Source organism: Giraffa tippelskirchi, chromosome 5 (genome assembly GCF_054371585.1).
Source record: "Giraffa tippelskirchi isolate mGirTip1 chromosome 5, T2T-mGirTip1v1.2.pri, whole genome shotgun sequence".
Classification (NCBI taxonomy): Eukaryota; Metazoa; Chordata; class Mammalia; order Artiodactyla; family Giraffidae; genus Giraffa; species Giraffa tippelskirchi.
Window position 1 is genome coordinate 43905428 of NC_137279.1, and position 24542 is coordinate 43929969.

The 24542-nt window shown below is 37.6% G+C and overlaps 2 protein-coding genes across 30 annotated transcripts in view; one reads left to right on the plus strand and one right to left on the minus strand.

Annotated features, from left to right (window-relative positions):
• CHML (CHM like Rab escort protein) overlaps nt 1–22983 on the minus strand; it is a 61240-nt gene extending 38257 nt beyond the window's left edge. The window contains exon 1 of one of the 2 annotated variants that reach the window (XM_081492906.1): nt 22842–22983. The gene's annotated coding sequence lies outside the window, so the exon portion shown is untranslated. The remainder of the gene's footprint in view (nt 1–22841) is intronic. The other variant, XM_081492904.1, reaches the window with a different exon arrangement.
• The window catches only part of WDR64 (WD repeat domain 64), a 118077-nt gene that overhangs the window by 15765 nt on the left and 77770 nt on the right, over nt 1–24542 (plus strand). For 12 of the 28 annotated variants that reach the window (XM_081492888.1, XM_081492886.1, XM_081492874.1 and 9 more), the window contains 6 exons: nt 5918–6020; nt 8865–8968; nt 11869–11898; nt 13146–13256; nt 16263–16477; nt 20467–20601. In XM_081492888.1, coding sequence (XP_081349014.1) covers nt 5918–6020; nt 8865–8968; nt 11869–11898; nt 13146–13256; nt 16263–16477; nt 20467–20601 — 698 coding nt within the window. Of the gene's footprint in view, nt 1–5917; nt 6021–8864; nt 8969–9786; nt 9945–11868; nt 11899–13106; nt 13257–16262; nt 16478–20466; nt 20602–24542 lie in introns of all 28 variants that reach the window. The other 16 variants (XM_081492893.1, XM_081492889.1, XM_081492898.1 and 13 more) reach the window with 3 other exon arrangements.

Genomic DNA, 24542 nt, shown 5'->3' on the forward strand with positions numbered 1-24542 from the left:
TGTTTCCATACCAATTGTGAAATTTTTTGTTCTAGTTCTGTGAAAAATGCCTTTGGTAATTTCATAGGGATCATATTGAATATGTAGATTGCATTTGGTAGTATAGTCATTTTCACAATATTGATTCTTCCTACCCAGGAACATGGAATATCTCTCCATCTGTTTATGTCATCTTTGATTTCTTTCATCAGTGTCTTATAATTTTCTGTGTACAGTTCTTTTGTCTCCTTAGGTAAATTTATTCCTAGGTATTTAATTCTTTTTGTTGCAATGGTGAATGGGATTGATTCCTTAATTTCTCTTTCTGACTTTTCATTGTTAGTATATAGAAATGCAAGTGATTTCTGTGTATTGATTTTGTATCCTGCAACTTTGCTAAATTCACTGATTAGCTCTAGTAATTTTCTGATACTATCTTTAGCGTTTTCTATGTACAGTATCATGTCATCTGCAAATAGTGAGAGCTTTACTTTTTTTTCAATCTGAATTCCTTTTATTTCTTTTTCTTCTCTGATTGCTGTAGCTAGGACTTCCAGAACTATGTTGAATCATAGTGGTGAAAGTGGACACCCTTGTCTTGTTCCTGATCTTAGGGGGAATGCTTTCAGTTTTTCACCATTGAGAATAATGTTTTCTGTAGATTTATCATATATGGTCTTTACTATGTTGAGGTAGGTTCCTTTTTTGAAGGGTTTTAATCTTAAATGGGTGCTGAATTTTGTCAAAGTCTTTTTCTGAATCTATTCAGATTGTCATATGGTTTTTATCTTTCAGTTTGTTAATATGGTGTATCACATTGATTTATTTGCATATATTGAAGAATCCTTACATCCTTGGAATAAACCCAACTTGATCATGGTGTATGAGCTTTTTGATGTGTTGCTGAATCCTGTTTGCTAAAATTTTGTTGAGTATTTTTGCATCTATGTTCATCAGTGATATTGGCATGTAGTTTTATTTTTGTGTGTTGTCTTTGTCTGGTTTTGGTATTTGTCTGGTAGGGTGATGGTGGCCTCATAGAATGAGTTTGGAAGTATTCCTCCCTCTGCAATTTTTGGAAAGAGTTTTAGAAAGATGGGTATTAGCTCTTCTGTAAATGTTTGATAGAATTCTCCTGTGAAGCCATCTGGTCCTGGGCTTTTGTTTTTTGGGAGATTTTTGACCACAGCTTCCATTTCAGTGCTTGTAATTGGACTGTTCATAATTTCTATTTCTTCCTGGTTCAGTCTTGGAAGATTGAACTTTTCTAAGAATCTGTCCATTTCTTCCAGGTTATCCATTTTATTGCCATATAGTTGTTCATAAGTCTCTTATAATCCTTTTATTTCTGCATTGTCTGTTGTACTTTTCCCTTTTCATTTCCAATTTTGTTGATTTGATTCTTCTCTCTTTTTTTCTTAATGAGTCTGGCTAAAGGCTTGTCAATTTCGTTTATCTTCTCAAAGAACCAGATTTTACTTTTATTAATTTTTACTATTGTTTCTTTCATTCCTTTTTCATTTATTTCTTCTTGGATCTTTATGATTTTTTTTCTTCTACTACTTTTGGGGGTTTTTTGTCCTTCTTTTTCCAGTTGTTTTAGTTGTAAAGTTAAGTTGTCTATTCAATGTTTTTCTTGTTTCTTGAGGTAGGATTGCTATAAACTTCCCTCTTAGAATTGCTTTTGCTGCATCCCATAGGTTTTGAGTTGTGTTTTCATTGTCATTTGTTTCTAGAAATTTTTTGATGTCCCTTTTGATTTCTTTAGTAAACTATTGGTTATTTCAAAACGTGCTGTTTAATCGCCATGTGTTTGTGTTTCTTACAGTTTTTTTCTTGTAATTGATATCTAGTCTCATAGCATTGTGATCAGAGACGATGCTTGATATGATTTCACTTTTCTTAAATTTACTGAGGTTTGATTTGTGACCCAAGATGTGGTCTATCCTGGAGAATATTCCATGTGCACTTGAGAAGAAGGTGTATTCTTCTACATTTGGATGGAATGTCCTGAAGATATCAATGAGATGCATCTCATCTAATGTATCATTTAAGACTTGTGTTTCCTTATTAATTTTCTGTTTTGATGATCTGTCCATTGGGGTGAGTGGGGTGTTAAAGTCTCCTACTGTTATTGTGTTACTATCAATTTCTCCTTTTATGTCTGTTAGTGTTTGTCTTATGTATTGAGGTGCTTCTATGTTGCGTGCATAGATATTTACAGTCGTTACATCTTCCTCTTCGATTGATCCCTTGATCATTATGTAGTGTCCTTCCTTATCTCTTATAATCTTCTTTATTTTAAGGTCTATTTTGTCTGACATGAGGACTGCTACTCCAGCTTTCTTTTGCTTCCCATTTGCATGGAATATATTTTTCCATCCTTTCACTTTCAGTCTATATGTGTCGTTAGGTCTGAAGTGGGTTTCTTGTATACAGCATATCTATAGGTCTTGTTTTGTATCCATTCAGCCAGACTGTGTCTTTTGGTTGAAGCATAACAAAATTGTTTTGAGTGAAGGTGAAGAAAACTAAGTGCTACTAGAGCCATCTTACAAAATATAAATAAAAAACCATTTTGGCCAACCCCCAAAATCTCTTTGTATTAGCAATGCTACAAAAGGGTACATTTTCTTTCTCTAGGTTTTAGATACAAATATACTTGGAAAAAATTGATGTTTATAGAGTTATGAAACTTTAGGACTCAACTAAAATATCATCTGGACCTGTGCTTTTAGTTTATAGTGAGGAAAATTAAATGTAAAGAGATCTAAAGAAATGTGATTGTCTTAAATTTATAAAGCCAGTCACTAGAAGATTCAAAAGAAGATACAATCTTCTTTTCCTGCAATAGTATGTTATTCTAAATTTCCAGTGAGCAATTCACAGACATGTTCCTTCTAGGAGCACATCCAGTTAACTCAAAGAAGAGCCATCCCAGCACATAGACATCTGGGATGTCTATGACTGTGTTCCCCCAAAGTAAATTTAAATTGAATTACTTTAAATCTTCCCAGGAGACTCAGTGGTAAAGAGTCGGCCTGCCAGGCAGGTGACATGGGTTCACTGAACCCTCCCTGGGTCAGGAAGATCCCCTGGAGAAGGAAATGGCAAAAATTCCAGTATTCTTGCCTGGAGAATCCCATAGACAGAGGAGCCTGGTGGGCTTCAGCCCATGGGATCACAAAAGAGTTGGACAGGACTTAGTGACTAAGCAACAAAAATACTATAAACCTGAAACTATCTGCTAACTTCAAAAATGTGAAAAGAAAAGAATGCTCCAGGATAGGTTAAAAAATTAGTTGCATACTGGTTTTTATTTTCCTTTATCTGCTTTCTATTTTCTCCAAATAGTCTACATTGAACATGTGTTCCTTAGGTAATCAGGAAAAAAAAAAGTATAGTTAAAAAAGATAGATCACTTAATGCATGTAGCAAGCCCTTTAAATAATATAGTTAAAAGAAAATTAATACTCTAAAGCATCATCAATAGTCATAAAATTCTCTAAAATGTCCCACTGGTTACTAGACTGAAATTTAAACTATTGAAAGAGAAATTTTGAAATTCTCAAGGCTATGGCCCATCACAAGAAAGGAGATGTTTTCTGTTCTTACAAAACATTTTTTGTAAACCTTTTCTTTCAAAGTGTAATAATGCTAAAGACAGCTAAATAGGGGTCTCTTTGGAAAACCTTTATGTGGTATAACATCTCAAATTTTTTCTAAATAAATGCTAATAATTTGATGTTTTTAGTGTTCTTTGGAAATTGCTTATGGTAAGCATTGCAATATTGTGTCACTGAGCTTAAAAATAGCAAAATGTGTCATTTTCATAAGAGCAGATGTCCTATAGGATGGAAACTATCATAGATGTAACTGTAAATCACATATATGACAGATTGCGTGACTAATGTACTGACCGGGCAAGCAGCAAAGGTGCCCAGTGGACAGTTTAGAACTTGCAAAGAGGATATTAACACAAATATTTATTTCTATTGTCATTTCACATTATTATCTGAAAATTATCTCACACAACTATCTGAAGTTAAGTAGTCTGCTAATATTGGTGTTTGTGTTGTATTTTGCACAAATAGCTTATTGTATTGAACTGCATTTATAAAAGGAGGATGTGATAGGCAGAATGCTAAAGATGTCCCCCATGCCAGCCACCCGCCCCAAGATTCTTGTCCTGTGATCATCCAACAAAAGATCAAAGTAATTTAAGTACTGCTGTGAAGGGACTTCGCAGATGCAATTACGATGACTAATTAGTTACCTTAAGATAGACTGTCCTGGATTATCTGGGTGGACCCAATGTAATCACAGGAGTCTTTAAAAAGGGAAGAAGAAGGCGGAAGAAGATACTGAGTGTGAAGGTTTTGAAGCACCATTGCTGGTGCTGAGATGTAAGGGCCCAAGTAGTAGGACTGAAAAGAGGCCTCTGAAAGGCAGGGGCAGCCTCACCTGACTGTTAGCAAGGACATGAGGACCTCGGGCCTTCCTTTCAGCATGCTCTCAATCCTTCAAAGGGAATTAGATGCTGCATGCAAAATGTTTTGTACTCAAGGAAAGGTAGCAGCAATTTCTGAAAAGTAATAAATTTCTTAATCTTTTAATGAATACTGCTTTTGCTGATGGGAAGAAAAATGGAAAAATACAAGAGTCTTTGATAATCTTGGTCTTCCCAAGGAATAAAACCTAATTGTAGGAAATTATTAAGGCAGTTGATAGATGTTGTGAGGTTTGGATGTGGGAGAATGTAAAGGAAGAAGTAGTAACATTCCTCATGTTCTTCCATCAGAAACAACTGATGGAAGGCCATGTAAACACATAATGCTAAGCCATTATCTACATCAAAATAAACAAATGTTATTATAACAGACTGATATATAGTTGGTCCCTCACGGGCAGTTTCTTAGAAAGGTGCACTCCCAGGCTTACAAGTCAGAACTGCACTTGAGTAAGATCCAGTGGTTCATATCCACACTTGAATTTCAGAAGCTCATTCTGCTTATTTACTAACAAGACCAACTAGTCTCCAGTTTATGAGAAATACAGTGTGTCATTAACTTCTAAGAACTTTATTTCTGCTTATCATAAGACAACTAAAAAAATAGCTATCTTATGTTTCAAATTCCTTGGAATTACACAATCTGACAATTTATTCACGAATAGAAAGCACTTTATTTCTTCAAGATAGTCTTTCCATAGTAATTGATTAATGCAATTCCTGGAGGGTAGGATTTGGAACAGTAAAATTCCAAAGTGAGTGAAAGTGTTAGTTTCTCAGTTGTGTCCAACTCTGTGCGATCCCATAGACTATAGCCCACCAGGCTCCTCTGTCCATGGAATTCTCCAGCAAGAATACTGGAATGGGTAACCATTCCCTTCTCCAGGGGATCATCCTGACCCAGGGATCAAATTCGGGTTTCCTGAACTCAGGCAGATTCTTAATTGCCTGAGCCACCAGGGAAAGCCCACCCTCTGCCCCCCCCACCCCCCAATAAAGAAATGAAAAGTCTTGTTCAGGAAGATTTATGGAAAATGGGTAGGAACAGTTATTTGAGAGTGGCCAAATTCAGCATCAGGGTTCTTAATTGAGCACTGAGAACTGTCTGATGAAGAATGATTTGATTTCCAAACAAGTGCCAGCTCCTAATTGAACTATCAGTCTGAGCAAGGACATCAGCCTGGGACATCAGTTTATTCATTGGAAAGAAAAATCTATGACTGCTCAAAACTCATGCCCATCAGCATGCAGTATGCTGAATAATATTAAACTGCCTTCTGATATTTATATCAGAACTTTGTATTTATGAAGCAATATGTTGACTGTTAATTCAAAGTAAGCCTTCAGATTCAACTGACATTAAATCTCTTACTCGACAACCATTTCTGAGATACTGTGCATGTTTACCTGTGTTGTTTGAAATTTCAGATCTTTGGCTACTTTTCCTCTGAAGAAGATTCTCTTACTAGCCAAATGGATGAAGAAAATTTGGTTTTCCTCGTTTCTAGAAAACAGCGAGTTGTAATTTCAGGTGATAATTTAATTTCCCTAACAAACTAATGTGGGTTTTAATATTTTCTCAAAAATAAATAGTGGGAATACAACATTTCCGTTGAACCATTTTCCATCTTATTTACTTGATCAGTAATTTATAACAAGAGAGGGGAGTGACAGTTTCAAATGCAGTATCAGAAGAAACTTGCAGTTGAGTTGGAAATATTATCGTTGCTCTGAAGGACACTAAGTAGGGAATATAAGGAGAGAAAATTCACATTTTTCAGAAATGGTTCAGATCTCAAGTTAAATCTCTCTACAATGTCACCTCAATAATGTGTATTCTAGTACCAAATGGATCAATCACATTTTTAAAAATATATATTCTTAAAATTGAATTTTCAAGTTTTCACTTATTAGAACTCTTTCCCAAGCTCCCACCCTTGATTATCTTATGGAGGTTAGCCTTACACCTCTCAAACTGTGTATTTGGGTCAATAACAGGAGTATTAGCTCAGTTTGAGGTCTCCAGTTTACATATGTCGTTTGCTTTAAAATTTGAGCCTGGGGCCCATGAACTCATTTCCCTGTCCACTACTGAAGCCATGGGTTTTCTTTCTTTTCTTCCCTCCAGGGAGGCAGAAGTCCAGGATGTGGAAAGGAAACCTCCAGAATCTGTCTCTGTCCTCAAACATTTCAGCTCAAAGTCTGAGATAAAGGGCATAGTCTAGATAAAATGTGGTGTTCTTTAAAAAAGAAAAAAAACAAACAAACCCTGAACTTACTTCAGTCTTTTGTGAACAAAACCCACCCTGGTTTTTGACCCTTCCTTAGCCCAACGATAGACCTCACCAGAGCATAAACTCTGGGCTTCTCCATGGGAACTATCATCAAAGAACAGAAGCCAGGGAGCAGCGGTGATGCTGCTGTCATCACTTATTCAAGAGTGGCCAGTGACCAGGGGAGACGTGTTTCTGGCCTCCTAAATTAGAATTTCAAAAGCATCTTTATAGATGGCCGTTGAGTTCTGTAACTTGTTTATTCACTCAACACATATTTGTTAAGGTCAACTTTGTAAGCCAGGCTTCCCTAGTGGCTCAGTGATAAAGAATCTGCCTGCTAATTCAGAAGATGCAGGTTCAATCCCTGGCTCAGGAAGATCCCCTGGAGAAGGAAATGACAATCCACTCCAGTATTCCTGCCTGGAGAATTCCATGGATAGAGGAGCCTAGCTGGCTACAGCCCATAGGGTTGCAAAAGAGCTGGACATGACTTAGTGACAAAACAACTTTGTGAACTAGATGACTTTCTAAGTTCTGGGGACACAGTGGTTAACAAACAATCATAAATCCCAGACCTCATGGAATCTACATTCTAATGGTGGAAGAGACAGACAATTTGAAAAAAAAGCGAGTAAATTAAGAACGATAGAAAAAAAATAATAAAGTGAGCAGATTGCGGAGAAAAATAAAGCAGGAGTGTGGGAGGAAGTTGGTTTGGACATGCGAACATGTGTTGGGGCTTTAAACAGGGTAGTTGGGAAAGACCTGGAGGAGATATGAAAGTAAAGGACACACTTCAAGCTGGCGTGAAGAGGTGGGGGAGGGAGAATAGTAGAAGAGGGGGAGGTTAGAGCAGCAACATTGGTGAGGGCACTGATGTCCAGGGCCCTGTGGCCACACTAAAGACTTCTGAGACAAAAAGCTGTGAGAGGGCCTGGCCTGAGTTACACTTCAATAAATGTTCTGGCTTCTGTGATTAAAGTGGTCTATAGTGGAGAAGGAATGGAAGCAGAAAACATGATGGTGGCTTGGCATAAAATATTCTCAACAGTTTTTTTTTTTTTCATGTTGACCCCTCCAAGGAGTCTTTTGGAACTTCTTTCCTAATTGCAGGCCCCTTTCATCCCCAATGGAGAAGGCAATGGCACTCCCAGTACTCTTGCCTGGAAAATCTCATGGACGGAGAAGCCTGGTAGGCTACAGTCCATGGGGTCGCTAAGAGTCGGACACGACTGAGCGACTTCACTTCACTTCATCCCCAACTCCCTCTAAACCTCATTCCCCCAAACTTCAGACATTTTAATACCTCAGATACTGTGTCTCTGCCTATGTACTGTATGTATATCCAAACTTTGACCCAGAGAGTAAGAGTTGTTCACATGTCTTGCCCACCAAGAACCAATTTGTACCCTTTTGGGGAAAATAGTTTCTCTGTTGAGAATGTGTGGGTTAGGCAGATAATACTGGAGTATGAAATTTGTTCCCTTGCCTTTTCTCTCTTAACATTTGCAATTATAAAAACTTGATTTAAATCATCCCGGGAAGAGGCTCAATATGTGTGGTTTTGTCATTCAGCACATAGGCAAAGAAACATGAAAGTGTTTTCTCCAAAATGCATAAAGTAAAAAAAAAAAAGAAATCCTAAAACAATATTAAGACAGTTTCATTTTTTTGTACTGGAAAGCCTGAGATAGTATTAGACTTTCATTCTGTGTAAATCATATGGTGACAGTTCAAAGAAAGAATTCCTGAATGTGAAGATCTTAAAATAGAAATAATTCTAAAAGACCTTTGGAAAACTCATTCTCTGAAATGTGCATGTGGAGGTGGGGCTAGGTTGTGATCTTAACAACTTCTACGGGAAGTCATGGACCACGTTTAGTTGGAAAGCATTAAAAAGTCAGATTAGTATCTCTAGGGATAATTAAAAAGCAATAGTTGCTCATTTTTTTGGTTTTATTCTACTTTAGTTTTAAAGTAACTAGAGCCTTTCTAGCTTAACGCTGGTTGTTTCCTTTTTCTTTTATGATTAAAACTCTAGCAAGTGACTTTTAGGGTCTTTACTGCTAGGAGCTGAAATGAGTGTGTGCCATTCACAGGTAGTAGAAGACGGGATGTGATTAAGTGCATTGTCAAGATTCCTCAGTTGGATTTGCTAATAACAGCTTCTCAGAAAGGAATGATAACAGTCTTTAATAGCCAGGTAATTTGAGAGCTTGGTTTCCTTCCTCTCTCCTACCTTTCTCTTTTGTTTTGTCTATGCATTACGCCTATGTATCAGATGCAGCAGAAACCATAATCATATTTCAGAGTTATTCCAAGAAACAAAACCAAGTGTTATTAAAACAAGAAGCTTGCTCAACCCCAGAGCAGCTTTTGAGAATTTAGTAACCACATTTGTCATTGTTCCTCAGGGTACCCCACTGAACCACGTGCATCCACACAATTAAAGGATGCCCTTAGATAATTTCTCAAATAAAATCATAAAAACTCACAAGTCAAGTGATTTTGTCATAATACTACCAAGTAATAAAAGGTTCCAACAAGAAACCTTGTGCTTGAGGTTTAAAAAAAGGCTCAGATGCTAGCTCCTCTATTTTACCATCCTGTATGTTAAGCAGGGAACTTTATGAGCCAAGTTACATCTTTTCCTGTCTCTTTCTCTCATATTTGTAAAATGAGGACAACAGGATCAGTCCCACTGCCCTCAGAGCACTGTAGTGAACATCAAATGAGATAATGAATATGGGAACATTTTAAGGCATTGCTATTATTAATGTCATTTCTTTCTAAATTTATGTTTTTGGACTTCTATTTTCAAAATATGAGGGATTGTAATGGAATGTATGATGATATGATAAAATATGATATAGACAAGTGTTTGGTGTTCAATATACAAAAATTGATTTATTTATTTTTAAGTAGAATCAAGCTTTATACAAATAAAATATGTTTAAAATAATTATCACATGATTAAAATTTCAACAGTGATTTTCAGCCTTTCAATGATTTTCATCACAGGCAGCCAGATTGCGTCAGAGGGCCGCCTGCACCCAGAGGTGCAGCAGGAGATTCTGAGTGCAGGTGTGGAGACTGGCTCCCCCTACCGACCACAGCTATGCATGTTACTTCTAGGCCCCAGTTCCTCCTTATCCAGACCAGAGAGCATCTCTCCCTAGGTAGTTGTTCTGTTTGCATGATTTAATCAATATAAACCACTTAGCTTCATTGTAAACCCTTAGTAAATAATGACAATTATAATTATGAACAAATAATGTGAAAATAAAAATGGATTTGCCTCATTAAGTAGGCTTCCCTTGTGGCTCAGCTGGTAAAGAATCTGCCTACAATGCAGGAGACCTGGGTTCAATCCCTGGGTTGGGAAGATTCCCTGGAGAAGGGAAAGGCTACCCACTCCAGTTTTCTGGCCTGGAGAATTTCATGGACTGTATAGTCCACTGGGTCGCAAAGAGTTGGACGCTCACTTATTAAGTATGAAAACCTTCCTCAGTCTCTTTTTTTCTCTATGCATTATTTTCCTTTTCATTTTTTTACCTTTAATTCTTCAAAAATAGAACTAATATGGTATCTAAAGAAAAACAGTGAGGATAAAAATGATGATGTTCATAATGAAATAGTTCAGGATTATGTGAAATAAGTGAGATGGCATTATCAAATTTCCAGAGATGAGTGTGTATGTCTCTTTCTCTTTCATATACACATAGGGTTATGAAAATTTTAGAGCAGATAAGGGAATTTTAAAGTGACTTCCACTAAAGATGGAGAGAAATAGAAGAGAAATTTCTCTAATCCCTTTATTTTTTCCTTTAGAAAAAAGTCCCTGGTTGGAAAAGTATTTTTGAACTCTTCAGATGAAAGACCACAACTAACAGTTCTAGTAATCTCCTTGATTCACATTTTCTTCTTTTCACATAATCCATCCTTCTAGAAAGCCATTTTCTAAACTTCCTCAAAGATTTGAGCATGCAGAAGAAACTAGGTCATTAATAAACTTCAGACCCTTACCTTTACCTTGGGAGCAGTTAACATGCCTTAAGGGTATAAGAGGGCTTCCCTGGGGCCTCAGTGGTAAAGAGCAAGCGCAAGAGACGCAAGAGATGAGGATTGGATCCTCGGGTTGGAAAAATACTATGGAGAATGAAATGGTAACCCACTCCAGTATTCTTGCCTGGGAAATCCCATGGACAGAGGAGCCTGATGGGCTAGAGTCCACGAGGTCACAAAAGACTCAGATATGACTTAGCAACTAAACAACAACAACAAAAGGGTATAAGAGGCTGCTCATGTACTTACTAGCTCTCCTTAGATAAATCTATGATTCTTCACTAGTATAGTACTTAGGATATTATATTCACTCAATACATATTTATTGGGGCTTCCCTAGTGGCTCAGATGGTAAAGAATCTGCCTGCAATGCAGGAGACCTGGGTTCGATCCCTGGGTCGGGAAGGTCCCCTGGAGAACAGAATGGCAACCCACTCCAGTAATCTTGCCTGGAGAATTCCATGGACAGAGGAGCCTGGTGAGGTACAGTCCATGGGGTTGCAAAGAGTAGGACACGACTGAGCGACCAACACATACACATATATTTATTTATTGAATAAAAGAGAAAACCCACTAGATAGAATGTTCTTAAATCTTAGTAACTTGAGAGATAACTTTCAAATGAAATGCTTTTTTTTCTATATCAATCTATATTCACATTGACCTATTTACCATTCTTGCCATTGCTGTTAGCATTATTTTGCAGTCCCAATTTTTAGTATCAGAGGTTGCTCTGAATAGTTAAAGAATGTGAGGAAGTGTGCAAATAGAAGGAACAAAATCATTAATAAAGTTTAAGAGCACAGTAACTGGGCTTAAAGATAAGACACAGAAGCATAAAGTTGCCTAAAGTGAACAGTGAATTATTCCACAGAGACAGGCTTTTCAGAAGCAGGAGGAACCAGAAGACTCACAGAAGGTAGAAATGACAAATGAGGTTAAACCAAGGAGATACCATAGTGCTTTATAGCTAGCATTTTCATCTTTAATCTTAGTGCCAACGGGGGTTCATTATTCTCTTCCTTTTTTTTTTAATAGATGAAAGTTCAGACCAGTACCAATGTTACAGTAAGTATTTTTTAAAAATTCTTAATCAAGTTAAAATGATTGATGGTAATTCTTCCATAACTAATCAAAATCTCAGTGAAGAGCCTGAATAGGCTCTGAGAATAAGATGTTTTCATAGGTTGTAGTTTTATCTTTATTGACTAGGATCCAAACTAAACCTTGAGCAACAGCAAAGAGGACACAGATCTTGTTTTCTGAGTTAATTTGCTTGGAAATTGATTATTCCCTGGAAGCTTCAATTTAAAAGCTTTGGCTGCTTTTCTAAGTGCTCACTATTAAGGAATGTACAAAAAAAAATGAGCAAAACCCACACATTGTGACGACAAGGAACTAGTCAGTGATAGTTATTTGAAAACATTTTAAACTTGAAAACAGTGTAAAAAACTTGAGTAAAATTTTGTAATTGATTTAATCCATATTACTAATTGGAACAGTAATCTTGTGGCCAATGTTGTAAAGCTATGGTGACTTCCCACTGTAGAATCTGTGGCTTCCCACGGTGGAAACCGTGGCTTTATGAGGGACAGGGAATGGTTGGCTTTTGCCTTGCCTGTATGCACTGAAATGCACTGAGGTACCAGGCAGAGGAGTCTCTGAGTCTCTGTTTCTTAAACTTTCTTAAAATTCCTAATGGGTTTTACAGAAGATTCAGGGCATACTTGGAGCACTTGGAGAAGTTTCTGGCACAGACACACTCACCAGTGGGAGCCTTTGTTCCTGTAAGATCGTGTACTGTCAGTGATAGTATGGGTCCAGGCCATGCCAACCTGGTGGCTTTTGGAAGGCATGAGGCAAACTTGTTGGCCTCAAGTTGATCCCTGACCAGATGATCACCAAGGTCTTATCCAGCTAAAAATGTTAAGCATGAGGACAGGGCCAGAGAACTTGCTTAATCGGTGCCCTAAATCTAGTCTTACCTTCTGTGAAGAAGTGTTCTCATTTAGAAGAACAGCGCATAAAGATGAGTGCTTGGCCAGTGGCTATGTGCTTCCAGGGAGCTGTGCCAAGGCCCCGGCTGTGCCATTCTCCAGCTGATGGTGCTGAGAAACTCAGGGTAAAAGGGAAAAATATGAGAGCCTCTTGTAAAGACATCAAAGAAGAGATATTGTGTGGCTCGTCTGCAAATAAGGAGGCAAAATGGTGCTTTTAATGTAACTAATCTACTCCTTAGTAGCCATCATTATGTGATAGAACAAAACATGATATAGTTCAAAACGCAACATTTCGATTCCATGTTTTTCCATCAGGATACCTCTTGGATTACGGGATGTGATTACCTCTCACAGCTGAAACGAATTGTTGCTACTACGGAAAGGACCATTATTGTCTGGGATTATAAAGCTCAAGGGAGCAGCCAGGTACTGTGTTAAAGGAAATACTCAAAGAAATTGGATTGTCTTTTCCATACTGGTAGGATATGAGCAAATCACTTTCTGTATTGAACATCAGTTTCCTCATATATAAAATGAAAGTGAAGTGAAAGTTACTCAGTTGTGTCCGACTCTTTGCAGCCCCATGGACTATACAGTCCATGCAATTCTCCAGGCCAGAATACTGGAGAGGGTAGCCATTCCCTTCCCCAGGGGATCTTCCCAATCCAGAGATTGAACCCAGATCTCCAGGATTGCAGGCAGATTCTTTACCAGCTGAGCCACCAGGGAAGCCCATAAAATGAGGGGTTAGCTATTAATAAAATAGTCTAGTCCAGCAGTAATATTCTGAGCCTTAATTAAAAGGGAACATATTTTCATTTAGCGTATGTTTAATTTGTTTTGTTTTTGAGAGCGAGAGATTGACTCATTTTACACCTTTCTCTGAATCCAAGTATTATCTTTGATTAGGTTCATGTTATCCAGTTCAGACTTGCCCTTCAGTCCAGCTTTATTTGGCAAGAGAATTACTAAAATCAAATACCTAATTCTGGCAAAACAATTTAATGGGGTAGTTCAGTTCAGTTCAGTCGCCCAGTTGTGTCCGACTCTTTGTGACCCCAGTAAATGAAATGTTACGACTTAACCAATTTACAGTATTTATTGAGCATCTGCAGAAACAAAGAAGAACATGTTCCCTGTACTGAAACAAAACTCAGCCTTGAGGAATCTCGTGAACAAACATAATACGTAATACAATGGTACAGAAAATTATAAAGTAAAAAAGAACAAGTGCTCAGGGAGAGGTGAGATCACTAAGAACTGGGGTTATTTAAATATGCCCCTAGGAAGCAGGCTGACTTTGAAGGACATGGAAGACTAAGAAATAATTTACCCTTCCTCTGTGCCATACTAGTCTCAATGAAAAGTAAATTTGCTTGCTATGCTTGTCCACAATATTGGCCAGCTAATGATGCCAAGATGATTTTAAAGAAGACAGCTGTTTGCTCAATGTATTTTAATATGTGATGTGTCACTATCTCATGTCATATAGTTTGATTATAATCTCCTCCCTCTCACTCTCTTGTTTTGACTCTTGATTTTCAATCTCATAGAAGCCTCCACTGTGTCGAAAGCATCTTCTTCCATGCTTCAGTACCCCTGCTTCTTCTCTCTTTCCCTTCTCATATTACCCCCAAGATGGGTCATCTCTTAAATCTCTGTCCTTCAAAACTTGAATCTCAGGTAGATGCTGTAGCCCTTCTTTACTTCCTTGCAGTGGCTAAGCACTGCTAGAGAAGAACTCAGAACCACACTATTTGGCATCACTACAAAGTAAGGCCCTGCCACCTCACTTGAGCCCTCAGGGTCTTCTATCAGTCTGTTTCTGATTCTTTTTTTTTTTTTTTTAACAATAACAAGAAGACATTTATGGAGTACTGAAATGTCAAAAACTTAGCTAAATATCATAAATGCATTATCACATTTACCCCTCATGGCAACACTATGAAATAGATCCTATTTTATTGCCATCTTATACAGGATGGAGCTGACAGTTTAAAACTAGCTAACTCCACTTGTTGCCACGTGAGTGCATATACACGTGTGCTCAATCATGTACAACTCTTTGTGACCCCGTGCACTGCAGCCCGCCAGGCTCCTCTGTCCATGGGATTTCCCAGGAAAGAATACTGGAGAGGGTTGCCATTCCCCTCTCCAGGGGATCTTTCTGACCTAGGGATTGAACCCATGTCTCCTGTATTGTTTCTGATTCTTGCCAACTCACTTTCCCACTCCTGGTAAGCGTTCCCTTTCAGCAGGTTAACTTCTTCCTGTTTCTGAGAATACTGAGTCTGGAAGGTTTGTCCTCTTTCAAATTCCAGCTTTTTAACTAAGAATGCAACACTACTTCCTTCCTTTCTTCGTTTCTCTCTCTAAAAACAAAATCTGACACTTGCTGTATCCAACACCCCCCCATCCCCTCCTGCCTTGTCCAGAACAAGGCTCCATAGCTTCTTCCCTTTCTTTTTTTTTGACATTAATCTCGTCTCCTAGGATTCTCCTTTTCAACCTCCTCTGAATCCTCCTCTCAACCAATTCAGATCCCAGATCGGAGGTCAACTTCCGTGACCGTGGGACCCAAAGTGACCTCTTCAGTAACTCTCTATCACAGAGCTCTGGCTTATTTTTTAAAGTGTACATCCCATTATCTGGAATTATCTGTTTTATTCATCTGTCTCCCCAACCTGGGATAGTAGTTCCACAAAGTCAGAAACTTTTGTTCATCACTAACAGCCAGTGCCTAGAATGGTTCTTGCCATATTGTAGGTGCTCAATAAATATTTGTTGAATGACTGAATGAACCTGTCAATATGTTCAAGTTTTATTCATTCTATATGAAACAAGACAGATTTTAAAAATTTTAAATACTTTTTGCTTCTCTCTTAGGTAGAAACTAAGTTCCAGGAAAGCAATGGCTATATAACTTAGTGAACCCAGTTTGATAATACAGAGGCAGCTGGATAGATGCTTGCTGCATATTTCTGGATACATGTAGATGTTAGGATATTTTTCTCCTTGTAAAGTAATTGGGACTTTGATATTAGATTCTCCCATTTACCGTTCATTTTTATTTCAATGGTCTTTTAACACCTGAACTTTTTTTTGCTTCCTGTTAATATTGCTTTATAAATTCAAGAAAGGAATATTCAGAGTAATATATCAGAAAATCTCATTATTTATTGGGCCAAAGATAGATACCTCACAATTTTCTCCAACACAACACCCAAAAGCACAGTGTTGGGCTCACAGCAAGTGTTCATTAACTTCTACTTAGTTAACTTTGTTTTTTTCAAGTTCCTTTAACAGTGGGAGTATCTAAAATGAAAAACATCAGAAAAGTAAAATCTTATAAAAAATAGGAGCAATATTTAAATTTAATATTTAGATATTTAGAGCAACACAATAACATTTAAAGCATTCTTCTGTTTCTAGGAAAACTATTTTGTCATAAAACCAATGGATCATTGCCTCCTCTGTGTGTGTGTAGTGTCTCTGCCTGACCAACTCTGCCGAGATGACATCCTCTTGGGGGATGATGGTGGTTTTGTGAGCAAATTCACAGTAAATAGTGAAGACTTTGGATTAAAGCAGGCAAAATCAAAAAAAAGATTACAGAATCAAGTCTTAGACTCAAAGAACTTCAAAAGGTAAGGATATTATATGGGTATTCCAATAGTTTTAATATAGACATTGTACAAGTATTTATATAATGGAAATAATATGCCAGACCCCATGGTAGATATTTTAAATACAAAGCTGAAAAAGATTTTTTTTTTTTTTTACCACAAGGGACTTCCAGTATAACAGGGAAGACAGGAAAATCAGCAACTGAAATCCCTATTTCAAATGCTATTGACAGTTAAAATCTATAGATACTTGAATGAATTAAAGAGTTCAATGAAAAATTAAATCATAAAAAAGGAAAAGGTACATATGACTGTTTACTAATATTTAAATATGCAAGAAGATTCTAAACATAAAAACAATGGATACAGGATTCAAATAAAAAGTTTGATAGATTTGACTATACACAAAATCAAAAGATAATATCTTGAAAATAAATAGCAAACTGGGATAAATATAAAAATATGACAGACAATGGGTTACTGATCTTTAATTGGTATTAGAATTCAATTAAAAAATAATAATTTCTCAAGATAAAAATTGGCAAAGATGACAAACAGATAATTTACACACATACCCACACAGTAGAAAGAGTCATTGAACATTTCAAACTGATCATCAGGCAAAAATGCTAACAACAGATATCTCCAACTGATGAGATTATGGGTGATTTCTATTGTCTGCTTTATAATTGTAGTGTTTTTGAAGTTTTTAGAGTAAGGCATATATTAATTTTATTAGCAGAAAAACAGACATTTTACTAAACACAACCTTTTTATTAATCAAAGAAGTGCAACTTAAAATCATATACGACTCCTCACTTATAAAATTAGAAAAGATTAAAAATGGGTACGATGCTGTGAGATAGGCATTCTCGCTTACTGCTTGTGGTGAAAAAAATGAATTGAATCCCTTTCTGGAAAGCAATTTGAGCAGATGCATCAAGGGTCTTAAAAAACATTTATACATTGAGACCTGTGATCCCCATGTGTTTAAAAATTTAAGCATGATTATCACAGCATTATTTCTAATAATGAAACATCCAGTATCCAATAATAGGGAAATGATTAATTTAAATAAGGAACTATTTAAATAAATAATTTATGCATTATATAAATGTCTAGTATAATATAAATTCTATAAGTATATTTACATATTTTAAAAATGTCTATACGGAGAAGGCAATGGCACCCCACTCCAGTACTCTTGCCTAGAAAATCCCATGGACGGAGGAGCCTGGTAGGCTGCAGTTCATGGGGTCGCGAAGAGTCGGACATGACTGAGTGACTTCACTTTCACTTTTCCCTTTCATGCATTGGAGAAGGAAATGGCAACCCACTCCAGTGTTCTTGCCTGGAGAATCCCAGGGACGAGGGAGCCTGGTGGGCTGCCGTCTATGGGGTCGCACAGAGTCGGACACGACTAAAGCGACTTAGCAGCAGCAGCAGCAGCAGCATACATGTGTAATATATTTATATGTAAAATACATTTTTATCAGAGTCCTAAAAAATGTTTAAGGCATCAAAGGCATGCAATAAATCACTGTATAACCATATTAGAGGATGCCATGCATCTCCATTAAATTATGTTTTGAAAAATATTTAATAATATGGAAAATGTTCATAATATAATATGAAGTAAAAATACTTTTGTTTTTCTTTTTTTTATTAAATTAGTTTATTTTCTATTTTTTAATTTTACAATATTGTATTTGTTTTGCCATACATTGACATGAATCCACCATGGGTGTACATGTTTTCCCCTTCCAGGACCCCCTTTCCACCTCCCTTTGAATCTAGCTTAATTTAAAAAATTCACAGATGTCCATATGTATATGTGTCCATGTGTGTGTCTGTGTACTCCTATGTAGAAAGAAAAATGCTGAGTAAAAATATACCCAAACATTAACAATGATTCTCTTTGGAACCTCAGAGAAGTGACTTTTATTTTCTTCTTTATGTTTTTCTACTTTCTAAATTTTGTACAAACAAAATTTTTCTTTCACAATAAGAAAAAACCTTAAAAAATACAGGATTATATTTTGTTATTAATATAGCAAATGTTTTATCCCAGAGTTAGAATATGTGATTTAAATCTCATTACAGCTATTGCTACAACAGAATTAAGACTAGTCCATTGCTGAAACCCTAAGAATGACATAATACTTGTCTGGCTCCATTTTCCATCTTTCATATATGAACAGTATGACTTAGTTCCACCAAAGTACTAGCCTCTAATGGGAGACTTTCCCAAAATGTGATGGGCTGTTCTATCCATTATCAAGCACTTTATTCCTATTAAGATAGGCTCCTAGATGCTGAGACACGAATCTTCTCTTTATTGAGATGTGTGTCTGCTGTTGGTGCTCTTTAGTCACTAAGGAGTGTTTGATTCTTTGCAACTCTGTGGACGTACCTCACCAGGCTCCTCTGTCCAGGGGATTTCCCAGGCAAGAATATTGGAGTGGGTTGCTGTTTCTTTTTTCAGGGGGTCTTCCTTACCCAGGAATGGAAACCAAGTCTCCTGCATTGGCAGGTGGGTTCTTTACCATTGAGACACCTGGGCATGACTTAAATTATTTGACACTGAAGTACATATGGTGGCTCAGACAGTAAAAAAATCTACCTGCAATGCGCGAGACCTGGGTTTGATCCCTGGGTTGGGAAGATCCCCTGGAGGAGGGCATGGCAACCCACCCCAGTACTCTTGCCTGGAGAATCCCCATGGACAGAGGAGCCCGGGGGACTATAGTCCATGGGGTTACAAAGAGTTGGACACGACTAAGTGACTAAGCACACACACACACACACACACATACACACACACATATATATATACTTAGGCTGAGTGTTGAGGCAAAACATTGTAGAAATTAAAAAAAGAAGTAGCCAATATTCAGAGTTCAAAATTTAACACATTGTGGCATGGAAAAAAGAAATCTCCCCCTTTACTCTGTTTAATTCAATTTGTCAAACTTTCCTGCCTTGAGTTATAAACATATTTATTTCTCAACTACAATCTAAGAACTTTGATGATAAAGATTTTACATTAATCATCTTTATGTCCTCAATACCTGGGATTGAAGACATAAAGCTCAATCAGTGTTTTTGACTGAGGAAACAAATACACTGGCTTCCCTGGTGGCTCAGCAGGTAAAGGAGCCACCTGCAATGTGGGTTTTATCTTTGGGAGCATGGCAACCCACTTCAGTACTCTTGCCTGGGAAATCCCATGGACAGAGGAGCCTGGTGGGCTACAGTCCATGGGGTCGCAAAGAGTCAGATGCAACTGAAGCGACTGAGCACAGACATGGCACACATATGACAGTTGTCCTAGCCTCAGCTTCACCAGTGATCTGGGATTGCAAACTTCCTTGTTCTTCAGTTTTGAATGTACTTATGGGAAATATGAAAATGAATTGACTCATACAAGATAAAAAATATTATAAAACAGTCTTCTGTTTGCTTGATCAGAATTTTTTCAATAGGGTAAGGATGATAGTGGCTTCCCTGGTGGCTCAGTGGTAAAGAATCTACCTGCCAATGCAGGAAACTCAGGTTTGATCCCTGGTTTGGGAAGATCCTATGGAGAAGGAAACAGCTACCCACTCTAGTATTTTTGCCTGGGAAATTCCAGGGATAGAGGAGCTTGGCAGGTCATAGCCCATGCGTTCGCCAATGAGTTGGACATGACTTAGCGATTAAACAACAGCAGCAAAAGATGATAGGGTCAATAGTGGACTGAAATTCATCTAGATTAAAATTTAATTCTGAATCTATAGCTCAAAATCTGATGACAAACTTTTATTTTTTATTTTAAAATATGCTAGATGATGAAAGTGTAGTTAAACAATTGAAAGTTGCACAATGCATAGGATACTGTTAATACATGGAGGCTTTACTACAGCTGAGAGCTGCAATTTGGCTAAAGTAAAAGTGAAATAACAAATAGAAACTCAACATGATGTGTCTGTGAGTCTAACATAATCCCCTTTTCTTCTTGTAATTCCCAGTGTTAAAAGGAAGCTACATAATGACTGGGTTATGAAAATTAGATATATTTCAGCCTTAAATTGCTTTGGATCCTGCTCCTTAGACAGTGTTCATTCATTAGTTTTGGAATCCTTGAAGAGAATTGAGGATAATTTGTAAGTACAATTGTTTATATACATAAACATTTTGTGACTTTCAGGTGTTTTCCTTAAATTCATGTCAGCCTTGGAGCTTTTAAATTGGTTTTTAGAAGTATCAGATGTTAAATATTCCATTTGTTCAATAAGATTAATTAGATTTTTCAGAAGGCAGTTGAAGTTACACAAATATGAGCATGATTTCTCTTTTTTTAGAAGCAATGCTGCTCATTTGTTGTTTATTGCTGTGTTCTGTTAAAACAAATCAATATTTATATATCTATATTTTCCAAATATAATTCTATTGGTAAAACTTTATACTTTAAAAATCATTCTTATAGGTCAATTGACTAGCCAGTTACCTATGAGTATCTGTAGCACAACCATCATGTTTCATGTTTAATAAATACACAAAATGGCTTTCTTATAGACAGGTGAGTTTGAATAGTGTATAATGTTAGTTCCTCCCTAGTTAAATATTTATTAATAGTTATATTGATATATACCAAGGTTATACTAATATATAGTAACTGTAAACAGCCATTGTATTTTTTAAAGAGAGATATATCCTACAGCCTGTATAAACCTCAAAAACGTTATGCTAGGTGACAGAAGCCAGACACAAAAGACTGCATATAAGAATTCCATTTAAAGGAAATGCCCAGAAAAGACAAATTGATGGAAACAGAAAGTAGTAGATTAGTGGATGCCTGGGAGCAGGGGGAAGCAGGGATCCCAAGTGGGCACAAGAGAACTTTCTGGGATTAGAGAAGGCTAAAGAAGAAAGAAATCACAAGATCACATCAATAGATGCAGAAAAAGCACTTGACAAAATCCAACACCCATTCCTGATAAAAACGCTCAATCTGGACACAGTCATTATACAAGTTTTAGAGAAACAACTCAAAATGGATCATATCAGTTCAGTTCAGTTCAGTCGCTCAGTCATGTCCAACTCTCTGTGACCCCATGAACTGCAGCACGCCAGGCCTCCCTGTCCATCACCAACTCCCGGAGTCCACCCAAACCCATCTCCATTGAGTCGGTGATGCCATCCAACCATCTCATCTTCTATCGTCCCCTTCTCCTCCCGCCCTCAATCTTTCCCAGCATCAGATACCCAAAGATAAAATGCAAAACTATAAAACTCCTAGAAGAAAATCCAGATGACTTTGGGTTTGGCAATAACATTTAAGATACAACTGCATGAAAGAAATCATTGGCAAACTGGACTTCATTCAAATTAAAAACTCTGTTTTGAAAAAGACACCATCAAGATAACAAGAAGACAGGCCCTAGATTAGGAGAAAATATTTGCAACATATATGTGATAAAGGACAATTATCCAAAATATACAAAGAACTCTTATAATACAACAATAAAGCAACTTGATTGAACAATAAGCAAAAGATCTGAGCAGACACATTACCAAAGTAGGTATACAGATGGCAATAAGTATATGAAAAGATGTTTCACATCCTACATCACCAGAGAAATGCAAACTAAAGTCACAATGAGATATCATCACACACCTACAAGTGCCCAACATCCAAAACACTGACAACATCAAATGCTGGCAAGAAAGTGGAATAATAGGAACTCTCATTCAGTGCTGCTGGGAATGTAAAATGAGCACAGCCACCTTGGAAGATAGTTTGGCAGTATTACTGATCACCCTCCCTAAAACTCTATTCTCTTGGCTTCTGAGAAGCCAGAGTTTTCTCCCAGGATCTTAGGTTTGTTCTTTTCCCTTGTGATTTCTCTTTTTGCATCTGCTATTTTTGTGATGGCATTCTCCAGAGTTTTGTCCTTAACCAACTTTAATATTCACTTTCTATGCAAATCTTGGGCTATTTTCCTCTGTCCCAATATATTAATACCTGTATACTGATGAAACCCAAGCTGACTTGAAACCAGACTTACATATACCTGCTCACCATGTCCACCTAGATATCTCATAGCCCCTTAAATTTATTGTTCATAGCTAAATTTTACTTCCCTCATCTTTTAATCTATGCCTTTTATAGCATTTTAACTTTTCTTGGTAGCGCTGAAATGGTGCACCTCAGAATGGGACTTGACCCCACGTGGTGGGACTCGGACTCAGCCTAAAGCCAGATTGGGACCTGAACTCACGATTTTTTAAGTAGAATCACTCACCTGGTGTCAGGGCTTACTGTGGCTCAGGTTCTTTGTGCCTAAGTACAGAAGGAATTCAGTGAGAGGCAAAGTGATAGGCAAGAAGTAGATTTACTTACATAGGACGCTTGTGAGAAATGCAAACAGGCTGGTGGGACTCTGCCCTGAGGATTAAGTGAGCTACATTTTTATAATCAAAGGAAAGTGAGGGAGGGGGAAAAGACTGCCTTCTTCCTCATTCTTCAAGTAGATGCCAGGCTTACATCACTAGCTCCTCATTCCTATTGGGCGGGAGAGTGTCTGACCCTATGAGGTCAAACTAGGACTGTCATAGTGCTTATTCAAATCAGCTGAAAGGTGGTAACATTTTTTTCTTTCACTTAATGTCTCGGGGGCATATCTCATACTTTATAGTTCAGCAGGCCTGCTTCATTCCACAATGATCCGATAGCTTTCTTGAGCGATCATTAATTTACAGAGGTCTCCCATCTGTTAGGACAAGCTGTACTTGGTCCGAGTTTACAGCATAATCTCTCTGTAATTTCTCTGTGTGTTAGTTGCTCAGTCATGTCTGACTCTTTGGGACCTCATGGACTGTAGCCAGCCAGGCTCCTCTGTCCATGGAATTCTCTGGGCAAGAATACTGGAGTGGATTGCCATTCCCTTCTCCAGGGGATCTTCCCAACCCAGGGATTGAACCCCAGTCTCCTGCATTGCAGGCAGATTCTTTACCATTTGAGCCATCAGAGAAGCACAGCTGTTTCTTCATCTAATACAAAATCATTTGTTAAGAAGGGTCTCCTATACATTAATTCACAGGGACTGCATCTTAGCTTTTCTTTGGGGGCTGCCCTTATTCTCATTAGAGTAATTGGTAATATTTGGACCCAGTTTTCCTGAATCTCTTGGCATAATTTGGCTATAGTTCACTTCTAAGTATTATTCATTTTTTCCACTTTCCCTGAGGATTGGGGTCTCTATGCTGTTTGAAGGGAGTACTTTCTCCCAGGGTTTTAGCTACTTGTTGGGGCATTTTAGAGGTAAATTTAGAGGTATCACTTTGTATAGATTGAGGTAATCCAAAATGGGATTATCTCCTTAAGCAAGTTTTTTGTTACCTCTGAGGCCTGTTCTCTCTGTGTGGGAAAAACCTCTACCAATCCAGTGAATGTCTACCACTACCAATAAATATTTGTATCGTCTGGACTTGGGCATGTGAGTCATGATAGTATAAGGATTAGGCACAATAGAATAGATGGATTCCATTGCTTTATTAACAGTCCTTAGATCTTGTACAAATTGATACTCCCTAGTGGGTTTGAAAATGTGTTCCTGGTGGCTCAGTTGGTAAAGAATCCACCTGCAATGCAGGAGACCTGGGTTCAGTCCTTGGCTTGGAAAGATCCCCTGGAGGAGGGCATGGTAACCCACTCTAGTATCCATGCCTGGAGAATCCCCATGGACAGTGGAGGCCTGGAGGGCTACAGTCCATGGAATCACAAAGAGTTGGACATGACCAATCCACTTTCACTTTCAATATTGGTATATTACATGGTGACTGACAGAGTACCATCAATCCATCCAAAAGTTATTCCTTTACTAAGGGAAAAGATTCCTCTTTGTGCCTCTGATTTTAGGGGGTATTGCTTTTTGCAGGGATATTCCTGCCCAGGTCTTAACTTAATAACCACTGGCTGGATATCTTTGGTCAAGCCTGGAACCTCGATACTCCACACTCCAGGGTCTACTAAGGCTTCCATATCAGCTTCAATCTGTTCCTTTTCACTTTCCATTAGAACCGTTTGGTGAAGGGGATGATC